The 17,923-nt window shown below is 40.2% G+C and overlaps 1 protein-coding gene across 4 annotated transcripts; it reads left to right on the top strand.

Moving 5' to 3' along the window:
- The first annotated feature begins 604 nt into the window (after positions 1-604).
- Positions 605-16,451, top strand: fbxo11b (F-box protein 11b). Of its 4 annotated transcripts, none has more exons than XM_040039005.1 (22): positions 605-942; positions 2,193-2,347; positions 2,535-2,616; positions 2,788-2,932; positions 3,022-3,151; positions 4,313-4,396; positions 4,521-4,653; positions 7,516-7,622; positions 8,419-8,530; positions 9,428-9,534; positions 9,625-9,762; positions 9,847-10,064; positions 10,150-10,330; positions 10,419-10,541; positions 11,709-11,794; positions 12,286-12,362; positions 12,449-12,592; positions 12,788-12,898; positions 12,972-13,079; positions 13,160-13,268; positions 14,664-14,762; positions 14,922-16,451. In XM_040039005.1, the coding sequence occupies exons 1-22, from the start codon at positions 855-857 to the stop codon at positions 15,049-15,051; spliced, it is 2,667 nt and encodes an 888-aa protein (XP_039894939.1). In that variant the 5' UTR covers positions 605-854; the 3' UTR covers positions 15,052-16,451. The 4 variants fall into 4 exon arrangements, with proteins under 4 accessions (XP_039894939.1, XP_039894940.1, XP_039894941.1 ...); XM_040039006.1 differs by having other exon boundaries at positions 2,791-2,932; XM_040039007.1 differs by having other exon boundaries at positions 2,535-2,595.
- The last annotated feature ends 1,472 nt before the right edge of the window (positions 16,452-17,923 follow it).

The raw sequence follows: 17,923 nt of genomic DNA on the forward strand, positions 1-17,923 counted from the left end.
AAAGAAAAAAGTGTAGTCAATCAGTCTGCCTTTAAATTTACACCATAAAAATGCAACAATAAATAAATAAATAAATAAAACTAACTGCGCATTGGTTTAAAACTTTTAATTAATAACCAATTTTTCCAAAAAGCTAATTTACAAATGTTTTTTGTGTGTGTAGTGAAATCAAAAAAATATTGAATTCCAAAAGTTCGACTTTTATTTAGAAAAATTCCTAATTGAACATAATTACCATTTAAATACAAACACATCTCTCAACTGACTCGTATTTTCCACCAGAACATCAGCCCATATCAGTTATTTTTACACAAATTCATTTTAATAGCTTTTCTTTTTGCAGTTAAGTCCAGTTTTGTGTGTTTGGTTTACAATTAACCCGTAAAATACACTTACGTGACGCTTGTACAGCCCCTTGATGTGTCCTGCAATGATCAAATCGCCGCTTGACCGACTCCGAACCCCAACAGAAAGGTTTTGGCAAGTCGTTTGATATGGCGCTTCTGATTGGTCGCTGCAGGGTGAGATTATGAGATGGTAAATATTATTGGTCCATCGGACCTTGTGTTCTTTTTTTTCTCGCGATTGTTTCCCGTGTGGGTTAATGGCTCCTCCTGCTACAGACTGAGACGGAGCTGGCACCGAGCGGTGAAACGGGGGGAGCTGTGACACCGACGGAGGAAGAAAAAAAAAAAAACGCGATTACACCCCAAATACTAGCGGGTTTTTGATCGCAATTGTTTGGGTGTAACCGGGAATAACTGCTGTCCGGGTGGCTGTTTGGGTTGCGGGCTAAATTTGGTAGCGGGAGGTCGAGGATAGCAGTGTATTTTTTCCAACAACCAACTCCCCAGATGAACTCCGTCAGAGCCACCAACAGGAGACCCAGGCGAGTGTCGAGGCCGCGCCCGGTGCAGCCCGAGCGGAACAACGGGGACAGAGGTACGCTACTCCACGGTCAAGCTAAAGGTTTCACACGAAGTAATGTCAGGCGTAACAGCCTTTACATAACCCCTCCCTTTTAGCTAATGGTACGTTTAGCGCTCCTACAGGCGTCGGATTCGGCAGGAAACACCGAGGCTTCTCGCTCTATGGCTCAGGCCAGGCCTCGCTTTGTTTGGCTTGAGTGATTGGGGCTAGCTAACGTCGCTAGCTAGCTCACCAGGTTAGATGGTGGTTGGGGGGGGGGGGGTTGTCTTCGCTTAACGTAATGCGTATGTAGCTACAACATTAATAGCTCAGATTCAGGTAACCTCAGCGGGAGGCAAAGGGATCGACTCCAGTCGCTCACACCACAATCTCCGCGTCTGCTCGAGCGGTGCATTCCCAGCTGTCACTACCGTTTCTGAGGGTGTAAATCTGCGGCGTCTTTGGACTGCCATTTTTGGGGTGTAACGTTAACAAAAACATTAGCAGCGAATGAGGGCAAAGCTAACTAGCTACCCCCCTCCCCTCCCCTGCAGCTTGAAGAGGCCACACAGATCAGCTGTGATAGATGATACGGTGGAAATTGGATAAATTCACCGAGTCCATTTTGTGCTCTTTGCGCTGCAGTTTGAAGCTAATGCAGGCAGCAGATTTTAGCACTATCCCCCTTCCTTACTCTCGGTGACTGCTAGCCGTGGTATGATTTGTTTACACGGCGGATTTACCAGCTACGCAGTTCAGTTTTTAGCCATTAGCCGCACGTCTGATCGCCATCATAGGCGGCCCTTAATTTGACAGCACCATAAAAGATGTGTCTGATTCTGCACACACAGGACCGTCTTACAGACAAATGCACGCCGACTGATATCTGTTGGGAATAACTAAACATATAAGACTGGTAATGTGGCTGCAGCGGGTGCATCTGTCATTATCAATCACCAACCTTTGTCTGCCTTGCCAGCTATTACCCAGGCTGTTAGCCTGCGCAGTTGGCATACAGTATGGGATTTAAATGTGCACCACTGTGTCGATAATGATCTGGATAATAAAAGTGTTGCCATTTCTGGAAACATTATAGGTGTGAAAAATTGGTAAAAAAGAGATGAGACTTCTTAAGAAAATGTTGATTTTTATCTTTTTTTAATGTAATTTTTTTTTTAAAATACATGACTCACCCTGCTTTGTAAACCAGCTTTGTTCACCGAGGTGCCTTTCTTGAAAGTGGTGTGTGTATATGTAGAATATGTTTCTGCTTTTCTACTTAGATGAGGAGGCGCCTGCTGCAGCTGAAATGGCTATTGAGGAGTCCGGTCCAGGTGCCCAGAACAGTCCCTACCAGCTTCGACGCAAGACCCTGCTTCCCAAGAGAACCGCCGCTGCCGCCACCGCCTCAGCCTGCCCTAGCAAGGGCCCAATGGAGGTTAGACAGAAGCACTTTTTGAGTAATTTACTGCAATGTTGTGTATGACTGTGAGTGGGAGAGAATGGCTGATTAGTTGTCCTCCACTAAAGGAGCAATAATTTTGTGGCACAGCAGTAAATTTCCTGTTGATTGCTCAGTACTTTCTTGGCATTGAAGTTTATATCCTACTCATCACCTTTTACAGGGAGCTTCAACTTCATCAACAGAGGCCTTTGGCCATCGAGCCAAGCGGGCACGTGTGTCCGGTAAGAGCCACGACCTGCCAGGTGTGTGTTAAATGTCTGCAGCTGGGCAAGGACAGTGATTCATTTTTTTTCCCCCAATCTATTAAATAGCATGACTTAATGTTCTTGTAGTGAAGTGATTCTCATAAATCTTACCTTTTTGATTTTGTGTGTGTGTGTGTGTGTGTGTGTGTGTGTTCTGTATATTTTTAGCAGCACCAGCAGAGCAATATCTGCAGCAGAAGCTTCCAGATGAGGTCGTTTTGAAGATTTTCTCCTACTTACTGGAACAGGACCTTTGTCAGGCAGCTTGTGTCTGCAAACGATTCAGCCAGCTAGCAAACGATCCAATCTTATGGTCAGTGCATTGTTCCCATTTTGCATATTGTAGTCATTAAACAAAGAGACATCCAAGGTATGTTTTGAATGTGGTGTTTAATTATCTAGGAAGCGCCTGTATATGGAGGTGTTTGAGTACACACGTCCAATGATGCATCCTGAGCCAGGCAGGTTCTATCAAGTTAGCCCAGAAGAGCATGAACATCCAAATCCCTGGAAGGAGAGCTTCCAGCAGCTGGTGAGTTATTCATCATCATCACTGTGATCAGTAGTAGTATTAGTAGTGAATGTTGTCCTTTGTTTTTCTTTCTACACATCAAAGTAAACACTGTAGAGTTTTGAACTTTGTGTATGGGTTTGCAGTACAATTTTGCTACTCGGTGTAGTTTAAAAAAAAAAAAAAATGTGTCACTCTGTGGGAATAGTGCAGCTTCATGTTGCACACACAGCAAAACGCATTTAAGAATTGAATCAATATCTCTGAATTTTAGAAGTTTTATCATTTGTATATGGAGCTATAGAAGCGTAAATATCATTTGACTCATAACAATAATGAGCCTGTGACGAATGTTCCTTGCAAGCACAGAAATGGTCGAAGGTAATTGATCAGATATTTGTCATATGTACGTCTGCCCTGTGACCACTGAATGCCTTTTGTGCAGTGTCTTTACTTTTAAAGTCAAGTAAAATTGAGTAGTTAAAGGTTTTAATCTGGTGTCATTACTTTCTGGAAACAAGCTGGAGTGTCAGAATTTCAGAGAAGTGGTTGCCTAGTGCCTTTTATCAACAGGAAACTGGTCAAACTCAATGACGGATAGCTTTTTCGCTGCTTATACACGGCCTGTCAGAACTTCTGTGCAGTGAATTCTTACCTGTAGTTTACCTGTAGGAAGAAATGCCTGTCAAATGTATGATTTGGTTTTCAAGTCACATTGACTTTAGTTATTTTGCTTTTTATAGTTGCTAAGGTTTTTGTAGATGTCTTAGTCCTTGCAGTGAGCTGCTTGTTATAACATTAACCACTGCAGTATCTTGTTGTTGCATCTATTGCAAGTAACTCTTTGTTTTGACACTGCCTATGTTGTCATTCTCTTGTGGTTGGTTTTTTTTTTTTTTTTGGTTGCATGGGGTGTTCAGGTTAATTTTACTACATGATGATTTACAGAACAGGGATCAAGAAAAAAAAAACATCCCCTCTCACTTTTCCTCGTTATTAATAAAATGATTATGCCTCTTACAATTAAACAAGGATTGCTAACCAAAGAGGTCAGGAAAACACTGAGTAGCGCCATTGTTTTGACACCTAGAAAATTATGATTTTTTTTGCTCTGCCGTTTGATGTTGAGGTCCAAGGATCAAGAGCAATATGTACTGACCTTGTTCTTATTCTGTGCTACAGTACAAAGGCGCACATGTAAAACCAGGCTTTGCTGAACATTTCTACAGTAACCCTGGCAGATACAAAGGCAGAGAGAATATGCTGGTAAGTTAAAACTGTAGATGGAGTGTACAGCACAAATATTTCTGAGTTGCACAGGTAATTTAAACATCTGCATGTGTTTCCAAACTGACCTGGAATGAATGAATTCTTTGTCTTTCTCCTGCAGTATTATGACACCATTGAGGATGCACTGGGTGGGGTACAAGAGGCCCATTTCGATGGTCTCATCTTTGTTCACTCTGGAATCTATACCGATGAGTGGATTTACATCGAATCCCCGATCACCATGATTGGTGCAGGTGAGCAAGTTGCCTTCACTGAAAGATAGTTAAAACATTATCTTGATGCCTCTGCTGCATGCACTCAGCATCTCTCTGCAGAAGAAGATGCACTTCAGTTGTGTACATTGTCTACATTGCTTGTGTAATTTTGCATTTGCAAGAGGAGTCAAAGGGTGAAAGAAGCACTTAGGATTTACAACATTTTTCTTTTTTACACAGTACCTAATTTTTTATTTTTTTTTCGCTTCCTGAAAAAAAAAAATTAGACAATGGACTGATTTGAGTGATACTTTTGTGGGAAGATTTAGCCTGTTTCTTTTTTTTTATTATGTTGCTTGATGCATTTTTGTAGCAGTATGCATTTCAAAGTGGTGTCAGTAAAAGTAAAGAAAGCCATCATTAGGCTGCTGTGAGGGGGAGAAAGAAGACTACAGAGCTCATTATACCCACTGCTGTCACCCTCTGAAACAGCATCTCACACCAAAAGTGACATTACATCCACTGGTGCGAGCCACTCTTTGGTGTTGTTTCGGCTGGTCGGGTTATCTTTCTATTTTTGTATCCGGGCTTAGCTGGCCAGTCGAAGACACGAATGTACTATCATGTCAGTTTTTACCGCCATTTCAATATCAGCACAGAAACTCAGATTTTCAGATTATACAGGGAGAGATGTTGCAACAGCTTGAAAGGATGAGACTTTCTGAAGAAAAACCCTTCCCCAATCACTTTGGTTTTTATTTGGACTTCTTCTACTTGTATCCCAGCACTGATGGGGAGGTTTTGTCTGAGGGCTCAGTATAAATGGCGACAGGCTCTGGTGACATCACTGTTTGTACAACACGAGAAGGGGTGGTTTTTAGTTAAAAAGAAACAATGTACATCAATTAACATTAGCACTCAGATGCACCATGTGAAATGTGCTTTTTTTTTTTTTTCTATTTTTATTTTTAAACCTGCAATTCCTAGCAGTTTCATTTCTATAGACTGAATTAAAAAAACAAACACATGCATCTGTGCACTCATCATAGCCAGATGCATCTGAGTGATAACACAAAGAAACCATGTGACATTAAACAAAGATTAGAAAGCTCTCACATAAAGATGAAAGTACATTAGTCCAATTGCATAGATATAGATGGCTAATAACTCATTTGGTTATCTGGTAACTGCTGACTTGTTGGGTTTTTTGTTTTGATTTGTTTTTTAATTACCTCCAAAGAAATAAGAATTACACTGCTGAACTCAGCAATACAACAGTCTCAGTCAGGTTTCAGAATTCATTATAGTAAAGAAACTGTGCTAGTGAAAGCTAAGTATGATGTTGTGGTCTCTGACAGCGGATGCGTCTCCGTGCATGTCTTGTTAGACCTCAGATACCACTGACCAGTATATTTTGCTACAAATACTCAAACATTATATTGTTATTAAAGAAATAGAAATAGAGTGATTTGAAACCATCTGAGTTTTGGTTTTTGTTTCTTTTTTGGGGAGGGCGGGGTTGTATAGATGGGGAGTGTTTCTCACACATTACAGTTAAATATGGAGTTCCTGGTTCTCAGAACCCTTATGCAGTAATATTAGAAGGCAAAGCATACATTTTCATTGCTGTGCAAACAACATGCAGCCTTGTCTATCCATAAAGCCACAAGACACACATCAGTCTGTTTTGTCCCATCTTATTTCTCTTCTCTTATCCTCAAACCTTCAACTGAGTGTAGCAGATGGTTGCCCTTCTCTGAAGCTGGTCCTGCTGGAGGTTTCTTCTTGTTAAAAGGGAGTTTTCCCAACTAAAATGCCAGAGCAAAGTTTTGCCTTGTTACCTGTGTGAATACGGCTGCTTGGAGTGCTAGTCAGAGCAAAAGTGAGATATTTTCAGAACCTATATATGCTATGTTTTCACTCAATCTTCCCTAACCCATCTCTTTGTTTTCTTTTTATTTGTTCCGTTTCTATGGAAGAGTCGTTGAATCAAATCACTCTTTGAACCAAAATTTACTTGCCAAAAATTTGAGAAAGTATGGAGAAGGAAAGGAAATGCTAATGATCCAAAGCAAATTTCATTTTATCTTTTAAACATTAAGAAGGCAATGTTACAGCATTGATCTGTGCGACTTCCTATAGAACCAGGTCACTGGTGTTTATTATGTTACTGCTGACAGAAATAGCAGAATGCATGCTGATGTGTGCAGAGTAGTATTTTCTGTTCACTCAGTGCTGTAAAACTGATAAGGTGAGCCAACAATACTGTGAAAGGAATCCGTGATCAGCTTAAGCAAAGAAATGTAATGTTTTTAAATGTCAGTCAGTCACATGACCTCAGCTCAACTGAGCATGCTTTTCAAGGGGCAGGGATAGCTCAGTAGGTAGAGTGGTGGCCCCATGATCGGAAGGTCGGTGGCTCGAATCCACTGAACTGCTACCCTGAGGTACCCCTGAACAAGGCACCATCCCTACACCCTGCTCCCCGGGCACCCAATGGCGCCCAATCACCGAGTGAATGGGTTAAATGCAGAGAGGAATTTCCCCATGGGGGTCTGTCTTTCTTCCCTGTTAATTAATTAATTTCTTTCCTGTTCACCTGTTAATGACAGTGCTATCATTTAAAGGTGGCTGCAGGAAAGGAGTGGCAAAATATTTCAACATTTGGTGACGTTTGGTTTACAGACTTTAGGCAGCCATCGATTTCACTTCCAAGTATTAAAAATAATGCATCTATTTGTAGTAGTTAGAGTTGCTTTTGTGGCTGTGGGGAGAAAAACAAAATGTAATTGCTTAAATGAACTTAAATCTATGCTGCAACTGTAAAAGACTTCATTGCTGTGCATGAACTGGACCTGGCTGAATGAGGGTGTTAATCATTGTTCTATGCTTTCCCCTCAGCTCCTAATAAAGTAGCAGACAAGGTGATAATAGAGAACACAAGAGACTCAACGTTCGTCTTCATGGAGGGCTCAGAGGATGCGTATGTGGGATACATGACCATCAAGGTAACTGTATGTCTCAGCTTTTACACTTAAAGAGTGATTCGGTATCAAAGATTGTCCTTTAGTGCCATCACAATGCTCTGTTGTTAGGTTATGTAGTCTCAGTGTTTGAGAGTCCAGCTTAGTCTCTGATCTGTTCATTCATACTTAAGGACAAAATTGCGTCCTTAATTGAAACTCATGGGAGTCTCTGTGGCTCAAATAGAACATGTACTTGAGCAAAAATCACATTAGTTTAATAACAAACAACATGGACCCTGTAATGATAATTATGAGGGCCTCGCAGTCATCTACAGCTTGGTGAATGTGGAAAGAGATCATGAGAAATGCTTTACAATGTGGAAAGTTATGGCCTTGTGTGTGACTGATGTCTTTTCATTGATTAGCTGCTAATTAAAGGTGGGAGAGCAATATGATTTCCTGAGGCCCTCTCTACTTCTCTAGTTTCTATAACCCTGACTTATGCACCTGAGATAGTGGAAGTGTCATTTGAGGCACAGCATCTTTGTGTATTTGGTGATTTAGTATTAAAGGTTAAATTGGCTACAAGAAATTGTAAATCTTGAGAAAAATATGGCAGACATATTTTGTCCTTTCTGCGTTAAAAAAAAACGCAAGTATTGTATCATAACAGGATGTTTTAAGGTGCCTTGAAATATCCTGTTATGAGCTTCAAGTATTACTTGCACTAATGCCTCCAGTAGGAGGAGTCCAGTGTGGATGTTGTGGGAGGACAGAAGCTCAATGTGTTGTCAGTAATCGTGGCTCGTTCTAAATTCTGCTGCTTTTCTCTCCTCAGTTTAATCCCGATGACAAGTCAGCGCAGCACCATAACGCCCACCACTGTCTGGAGATCACGGTGAACTGCAGCCCCAACATCGACCACTGCGTTATCCGCTCCACGTGTACAGGTATTTCACACAATTATACCTCCTTGTTACAGGTTATAGGGACGTACTCCTGACCCTGGACAACCTTGTGAAGCAGGACTCGGCGTGTGCCTTGTTGGCATGTGAATATTCAGCTTCACAAATGTGGTGTTTGCTGCAGGACTGAACTATTTTTACATGATGTTGTGGAACCTTTTGTTTTTGTGTATGTTCTGGTCTGAGCCAAGGTTTTCTTTGATTTGAAATCACAGCTGTAGCCCTAATTTTTTTTTTTTTTTTTTTTTTTTTCTTAATTTTTAATTATTATTATTTTTTTTATTTCACTTAACTGATCAGTCTCCAGGTTAGCCTAGATTTAGCATTGGAGGGCTTGGAGATATAAGAGTAAAATTATCAGGCTTCTCAGAAATCTCTGAAAATGTTTTTCTTACTTGGTTCCAGTTTCTGTTGTACTTCTATTTCTCTAGTTGACTATTGGGGCAAATATTTGTGGGTTTCCAAAGGCACTACAGCTACTGTATGTGTGAGAGTAACATGAAGTGATACTTCAGTCTGTGTTGATTGAATGCAAAGACTTTTTTTATTGCACAAACTGCAAGAAGCAGTCATGAATTTAACAGTAATACTACAGCATTTAAATCCTGGTTAAAATTGCATTTGTTCTATTTACTGGTTCATGGACACTAGTTGTGCATATGAACTCAATATGAAATGGTTCTGCATTATTTGTATTTTAGTTGCATGTGTTATTGCTGATCAGGGCACTGGTGTGCTGTAAACACTTGTGTAGTTCCAAAGATCAAGTCTTTTCCTGCATTTCTAATGAATAAAATTGAATTGATTACTGTCAGTCGATTAGAAAACTGATCAGTCTTTAAAGATCATGTCACAATTCTCTTTCCCTCTTTTTGTGTTTAGTGGGTTCAGCTGTGTGTGTGAGTGGACAGGGAGCGTGTCCAACCATCAAACACTGCAACATCAGTGACTGTGAGAATGTAGGACTGTACATTACAGACCATGCACAGGTAAAACGAAAATAAATCTCCATGAATACACACGTACAAATGTTTGGCAAGATTATGTTTCTGACTTACACGTACTGTTTTTTGTTACAGGGCATTTATGAAGACAATGAAATCAGTAACAATGCGCTAGCAGGAATTTGGGTGAAAAACCACGGTAATCCCATCATTAGACGTAACCACATCCATCACGGAAGAGATGTTGGGGTGTTCACTTTTGACCATGGCATGGTAACTACTGTAAATTGTGTTTTCTTACATTTTTCTGTGTAAGCATCACAGATGAACTCACTTGTTGTCTTTTCTGGCTTTCAGGGCTACTTTGAGAACTGTAACATCCATAGAAATCGCATAGCAGGCTTTGAGGTGAAAGCTTACGCCAACCCCACAGTGGTCCGTTGTGAGATCCACCACGGCCAAACAGGAGGCATCTATGTCCACGAGAAGGGGCGGGGCCAGTTTATAGAGAACAAAATCTATGCGAATAATTTTGCCGGTGTGTGGATCACGTCCAACAGTGACCCAACGATACGGTAAGATAATAAACTGGGGGGAAAAGGCAGTGGAAGATCTGTTGAATTCAAGATTGTTTAATAGAATTTGATTTATTCATTTCAGGGGAAATGCTATATTCAATGGTAACCAAGGAGGGGTGTACATATTTGGAGATGGGCGGGGTTTGATAGAAAGTAACGACATCCACGGTAACGCCTTAGCAGGGATCCAGATTCGAACCAACAGCTGCCCCATTGTACGGCATAACAAGATCCATGATGGACAGCATGGAGGCATTTACGTGGTAGATGTGATATCTGGTTGATTGAGATTATTTCCCCAGTGTTTAAAATCCACACCCACAAGTTTGTAACAACCTGTTTTTGTTTTAGCATGAGAAAGGCCAAGGGGTGATTGAGGAGAACGAGGTCTATAGCAACACGCTTGCAGGAGTGTGGGTGACGACAGGCAGCACTCCCGTCCTCCGCAAGAACCGCATTCACAGTGGCAAACAGGTAAAAACAAGAGCTGACATTAATAATCTGATTCTCGTTCGGTTTATTTGTTTTAATATTAGCCAATATCAGCATGTAAAACAATAAATGTGTTAGCAGTACATTTAATATTAAAACCCTGCATTGTAAAAGCTCAACTAAAGAGGATCTTGTTTAAGCTTGCAGCATCTGAGTATTTGTCAGTCTGTACATTTCATTTTTGTATTAAACTGTTCAGGGAAAAGTCGTTGACATTTTCTGCTTTCCTACCAATCTGTATACGTCCAAAGCAAAGATGCCTTATCCTTCTCAATTGAGAATATAAAAATTTGTTTGTAAACATGTAAAACAAAGAAAGGCATCACAACGAGAAGATAAAACAACGTTTTTGTTCTTTGTTTTATTATCAATGATTTGATGGATGATATTTTGAAGGCATTCTTTTTAGGAGTTTTGTGTGAACACGAATATTCTTGTTAAGGGGCTTATTTATGGAAACTGAGACTAGATGGTGATTATCATTAACTTCTAGGCCTTGTACTATGAATCAAGTTCAGCTTACCCACGATATCTTTTCTTTAATTGCCTTCTCTTACCCTAACATCAGCAATCAAGCTAAGTGGGCACACAGAGGTGGTTATTGCTAGATAAGTCAACTCAGTTTCCCAAATTTAGCCCCAAGCATGTTAAATGGAAGGGGTGACACTGTTACCATCTGACCAATCACAGGCATAAAAAGGTGTACAGGCAGCAGAGGAGATAATTTTATAAAAGAACCAACCATAAAGGTACGAGTGAGGGGAAAAATCTGACGAAGCTGTAGCTTTATCAGTATCAAAGCTCGGTCATTATGACATGGGAGGATTTTATGGAATATAATTGATGTGCATAGTTGTAGTTTTTATTCTTTCAGTCCTAATCTCAAACATGACCTCTGCTGGGAAGGGAACTGCCTTCGTATTACAGAAAATTAAAGTTTAACCCTAAAGCTACTGGGATAAGGCCACTGCTCCTTAGTTTCTAGGGTGTTTGTGTTTCACCTTTGTTTTCAAATGACTGCAGTGTTGTTGCCAGTAATCCGAAACTACACTTTTTGGTGTGTTCTGCTCCTGTTTCCAATCTATAATCTAGTTAATTTTTACCTGTAACTATTCTTATTTCTTTCTTTCTTTCATCCTTTTACTTCAGGTTGGTGTATATTTCTACGACAACGGGCACGGTGTGTTGGAAGATAACGACATCTACAATCACATGTACTCTGGTGTCCAAATACGGTAAAGCATATTCCTTTTAATTAATTATTTTTGACTTTGAGAGTGAAAAGTTTTCTAATCAGGAGCAGAAATACTCATTAATACTTATCTTTGACCAACATTATAACAACATTTCCCAATAAAGGAGCAATGTTTGACCAAACATATCTATATGAAGCCGCAAAATGTATTTGAGGCATTAAGATTCAACTTAACTGCAGTGGGTGTTGCATAGTATTCTTAGTACTAAGTACTTTTGCATTCAAATATACAGTAACACCACATTTTTGTTACATTTGTGAAATTGTAGATGGAGGTTCCAGTGTAATTTTGGCAGGTTAAGACATTTTTGGTGAAAGGGAACAAATCTGTCTCACTGTTAAATTTGTTACTTAAAACGGAGGTTACATAGCTCATACTAGGGAGAGATAACTAGGCATTAATGTTTATATCCGTACACTCCACTGCATTGATATGGTAAATGAATTACAATCATTGTTACATCTTTAAAGGACGGGGAGCAACCCAAAGATCAGGCGCAACAAAATCTGGGGAGGCCAGAATGGAGGGATTTTAGTCTACAACTCAGGTCTGTATGTCACTCATTCATTACACTGGGTCTGCCAAATAATGTGCAAATACTTTTTACTTTAATCATGCTGTTAAATTCAACAGGTCTGGGCTTCATTGAGGACAACGAGATCTTTGATAATGCCATGGCAGGAGTGTGGATCAAGACAGACAGCAACCCCACACTGAGAAGAAATAAGATCCACGATGGCAGAGATGGAGGCATCTGCATCTTTAACGGAGGCAGAGGTAACACAGCATGATGCGGGTGGCCATGGGGAGCTTCTGACATGTTTTTTTTTTTTTTTTTTTTTTTTCTCCAGTTTTCTTATGTAGCTGCTATTTATGTTTGATGAACAAACCATCGCCTCTGTTACTATGTGATTCATTTATTTTTTTGCTCGTGTGTATATTTAGCTTATTGTGAAATCTAACCTTCTTTAGGTCTGCTGGAAGAGAACGACATCTTCAGGAACGCTCAGGCTGGTGTGTTGATCAGCACAAACAGTCATCCAGTACTACGCAAGAACCGCATTTTTGATGGCTTCGCAGCAGGTTAGATTTATGGGCGCAGATATCCTCTTTATTTGTACCCTTCCTTTACTCATGGACGATTTCTCATTTCCAGGTATTGAAATCACCAACCATGCCACCGCGACACTGGAGGGCAACCAGATTTTCAACAATCGCTTTGGAGGCCTCTTTCTGGCCTCAGGGGTCAACGTCACCATGAAAGGTAACGTGCTGCTATATGTGCATTAAAGAGTAGCTCAGTCGGGTCATGACCTGGTCAGTAACCTGCCTTTCCTCCTCCAGATAATAAAATTCTGAATAATCAGGATGCTATTGAGAAGGCGGTAAGCAGAGGACAGTGTCTCTATAAGATTTCCAGCTATACCAGTTACCCCATGCACGACTTCTACAGGTAAAGCTCGTCAGAGAAACGCCAGTATGTTTTCTGTCATGTATATACACAAACCCATACAATGAGGATGCCCAAATAATGGGACCCAACAACTTATGCATCCTTAACTTAAGGCTTAAGAACCATCCACACACAAAACAACTGACTCCAAGAAAATGGCTTTGTAGCTTGATGGCTGAATGCTAGTTGACATTCCAGACCCTGGTTACTTGGGCAACCCTCTGTGTAATACTCTGCGGAGGTTTTGAGCTGCTTCTCATTTATTTTTCTTCCAAGTAGCCAAGCTTTCTGTTAATGTTTACCTTATGTGTACTTGTCCATCTACAGTCTTTTTTTTTGCTAAGACACTTAACGCTGACTTATGACTCATTCAATCATAAAAGGGCACTTAGCTAAAGGGATGAGCCAGTGTTCTCTAAATGTAACAGATAAGTTGGCAAAGAACCTCTTAAATTATATTTTATTCACAAAAATACATTTGTCCACCTTTCTTAGCTCTGTCAATGCTTTAATAAATCACTGCACCCATTTTCATAACAGTGGAAAGAAATAAGGAGTGGCTCAAGGCTTTTGGACAGTACTGTTTGGCATCCTGTCATGCCCATTTGAAGGCACTTTGTAATTTCATGCTCTCTGGTCGCTGATGGTCTTTGCCTGTGTGGATACCTTTAATTCCTCCTCAGACCTTTCATTGACCCTCTCACTACCCTCCTTGTCATTTTCTGTAGTTACTGAAATGCACAAAATTTAACTCTGCGAGTAATCTACTAAGCCAAAAGCTTAGGCTTTAGATAGAGTTACTCCATTTTTTTTTTTCTACTCTTGGATCTTTATGATGCAAATAAAGTGTCATTAATATGAGGCATAGATTTAGCTGTGAGCACACTAGCCCTGTGGTAGGGACAGTCAATTAGAAGAAAGTTGTAAAGTGCCTTGTTTTAAGCAGAGAGAGGGATTACTTTGAACATGTAAATCATGCAAAGAATAAATGAGTATAATAGGCCTTCTTTATTTAGAGCTGAAATGATTGGGCAGTTGATTAAAAGCTGATTAGTTTGACTATAGACGGCTTCCTCCCGAGCTGCTGTTCTAGTCCCCAGATTTCTCTTTAAAGTGTGCTCCTGTATTTGACTGATGTTTGCTGATTTTGTTACTGACTTATTTTTATGCCTGGTGCAAAGATTGAATTGTACAGTGAAACTGAGGCAGAAACGATCCTCCAGCTGTGAGGATTGTCTTGAATTTAAAGATCAAATGGTTGAGCTAGAAATTTATAATAAGCAGGTCGCTAAACAACAATAATAATAATTAGTGCAGGGGTTTTAGATTACTTTATTTGACCTTACTGTTATGAAAATTAAATCTGATTTGAGATTTTCCCCTTTGTCTCTCCAGATGTCACACCTGTAATACAACAGATAGGAATGCCATCTGTGTTAACTGTATCAAAAAATGCCACCAAGGACATGATGTAGAGTTTATACGGCACGATCGGTGAGGATTTAGTTTTTTCTTTTTTCACTGTTTTAATATTTAATAACTTTTATTAAATATTGACAAAAATGCATCTCCGTTTCAAGCAAAGAGAGTAGTTCTTGTTCCTGAATGTCTCTGAGGTTTATGCTTAAATCCCTGCTTGTCTGTTGTCTTCAGGTTTTTCTGCGACTGTGGAGCGGGGACATTGTCCAACCCATGCACGCTGGCGGGAGAGCCCACACACGACACGGACACTCTGTATGACTCGGCGCCGCCCATCGAGTCCAACACGCTGCAACATAACTGAAAGCCTCTGGTGGAGTTATTTTCTCCCATAAGCGTACAGACACATGACATTACACACGGCCATACACACATAAACGCACACAGTTACACACACGCATCCACTCGCAGCCATAAGGACCCAGAGAGACTCTGATTGCGGCGCTCTCGGACGGGATCGAGGTAAAAGAGGCTGCAGAGGAAGCAGCTTCCTGCTGCCTGCAGGCATACGAGCTGCAGTGGAGGCAGACTTCACTAGAGGGAGCCGTGGAGCTGAGGGAAGACTCGGAAAGGCCACAAGAGATTCCTTATTGGAGCGTTTCTTATTGCAGTCTATAAACAAATGCGGGAGGAAGAGAAAAGTTATGCAGAGAGGTTCGAGTATTGACGATCTCACAGTTCTTTAACCTCAGCTCCTACCCCTCTTCACCAACACCATCATCATCACCATCGTCGTCATCATAAGAACTGCTGTCAAAGACTTCCTGCTTCCTCGTAGCTGCCATCTCTATTGGCTGCCCAGGCAGTTGTACCTAGGCAACGGATGGGTGGATGTTGCTCTGTTGTGTGTGCGTGTGTGTGGGTAAAAGCAAGATGGTGTGTGTGTGCGCGCGTGTGATGGAGCACTTAAGCTTTTCTTTTTTTCTGTTTTTTTTTTTTGTTTTGTTTTGTTTTTGTTTGTTTTTTTTAATATATGTTCAGATCAGTGGATTTTATTTCAATGCTTTCTCATGTAGTTTTGTATTTTTGAGCAAAAAGCTGACTGTATTTGAATGTCTTTTATTTTATTATATATTATTATAATTATTATTTTTCTTTGGTTAGCGTCCCCTCTCCTGCCCAAACAGCCTGTCAGGCTGCAGAAACTCAGACGTTCCAGTTGTGAAGTTCTTTCTGTGAAAGAGAAACTCGTTTAAACACTAAAAAAAAAAAAAAAAAAAAAGGAAAAAAGAAAACCCTCTAGTATATTAGACTCAATGGCATGTGGAGCAGCTCCACAGTTGTACAAAAAGTACGAGTGTAAATGTGTGTCGTGTACAGTGAAAGTTGTGTGTGCGTGATTATATGTTTATAAATTGATGCAGTCAGTGTTTTTTGTGGAGAGGGTTTCAATAGGAGGTGTCAAGACTCCTCTAAAACTGGAACTAAAGAGACAATCTGCAGTCACATCCCCCCCCCCCCCCCCAAAAAAAAATATCCTCCCCTGTCTCACCCCCAGCCCTGTGTATCGTGGTGACTGTGGCTCCTCATGCAGCCTGAATCGTATGCATGTACCATAACATCTAGACTTAATATATTGTGAAGTATTCAATAACCATTATGTAGATGCTAGTTGGAATCCAAAAAGGGTATACTTTCTTAGAAAGACAAAAAAAGAAAACAGGAAACTGGCCATTTCTAAGAAAATAAAACTTTATTAGATCAGAGGTGTCTGTCTTTAAATTCACTTGCAATAAATGTCTGTTTTTATAAAAACAAAATGCAACTTGAGAACCCGAGGAGATGTGTTATGATGGTGAAAAACTGCCCTGATATAATTTGACTGCTCGCAGCCGCTTTGTCTTCTGTTGCCTGTCAGGGGTTTTGGATTGTCATGGAGCAACGGCGTCAATCATCAGAACCGGCTGCTGATATTTCAGATTGCTGTTTGCTATGTGTAATTCATGTAAATGGAAGATTTATGGCTGGATTGTTTCCAGTGGCCGTTTGGAGACGTGTTGAACTTGCCTACAATGACTGATGGACTTAATATTGCAGCTGTACACAGATCAAAGCCAGAAGGAAGAAAGAGACGAGCTTTGCCGAACGCCTGAATCAGGTTTTCTCTAAAAGCTGCGTGCGTTCAAAGATTGAGGATTGCAGTTCAAAAGTGTGATATAGTCAGTTTCACCGTTTCAGGTAGGCTTGCAACTAACAATTTTGCTATCGAAATTATAGCTACATTAATCATTTGGTGTACAAAACTCACAACAAAAGAGCTGTGGGTTCCCTCTGGGCTGAGGTGGTACTTGCTCTATGATGCTTTTGCATCGTGGGCGCATTGGTATTCACGTTACGAGATTAAGATATTTAAAGAATTTGGGGTTTCTGACAATTTAACAGCATTTTCAGCCTTTACTATAAATGCACCAGATTCACTACTTGTCACAACCCCAAAGGGATCCTCCTGGGATCAAACCAGGGAGCTGTCACTTGTTTGGAAAACGTGCAAACCACTAGACTGAGAAAATCTGCAATCAGTTGGGACTGAATGGGGTTAAGTAGTCAACTGCATGATATCTGTTTGCGATATGCTTATTCAATGTGATAAATCAGTGAAAACTGCTGCTACTGCTTACATACAAATACATATTTACTTACAATTAGAGTCCAGTCATAGCCTCAGATCTGAAACTCCACAAATAGTGATGTATTTGCTGCAGAATAGACAATTTAACCAAGATATATGAGCTACTTGGTAACAATGCTTTTAGAATAGAATAGAATTCAACTTTATTGTCATTGCACATGCACAGGTGCAGGGCAACGAAATGCAGTTTGCATCCATCCAGAAGTGCTTTAGTGATATAGATATATTACAATATATATTAGCAATAATATAGATATGTGAGTATGTTACAGAAATGGGTCTATTATGGTATGTTATAATGTACACGGTATGAAGTATGTTGTGAATATTCTATAACTATAAGTATGTACAGGCTGTAGTGAGTACAAGCTATGTACAGGATATGAACAGGATATAAATATGAAAAACTATACAGAATATGAAATAAATAACTTTACAGAATCTGAGATATACAGTTATACAGAAATGGGAACTATGCAAGTTGTAAACAGTTGTAGGATTAAAGATTATCGAATGTACAGAATGATTATTTACACAGAGCTATACA

Source organism: Simochromis diagramma, unplaced genomic scaffold (assembly GCF_900408965.1).
Source record: "Simochromis diagramma unplaced genomic scaffold, fSimDia1.1 OVJJ01000402.1, whole genome shotgun sequence".
Lineage (NCBI taxonomy): Eukaryota > Metazoa > Chordata > Actinopteri > Cichliformes > Cichlidae > Simochromis > Simochromis diagramma.

Excerpts from the sequence above, each read along its gene's own strand:
- fbxo11b (XM_040039005.1), top strand. The coding sequence starts at position 855 with ATGAACTCCGTCAGAGCCACCAACAGGAGACCCAGGCGAGTGTCGAGG. Across the intron at positions 11,795-12,285 it reads TACTCTGGTGTCCAAATACG|GACGGGGAGCAACCCAAAGA; the intron begins GTAAAGCATATT and ends ACATCTTTAAAG. Across the intron at positions 12,363-12,448 it reads GATTTTAGTCTACAACTCAG|GTCTGGGCTTCATTGAGGAC; the intron begins GTCTGTATGTCA and ends TAAATTCAACAG.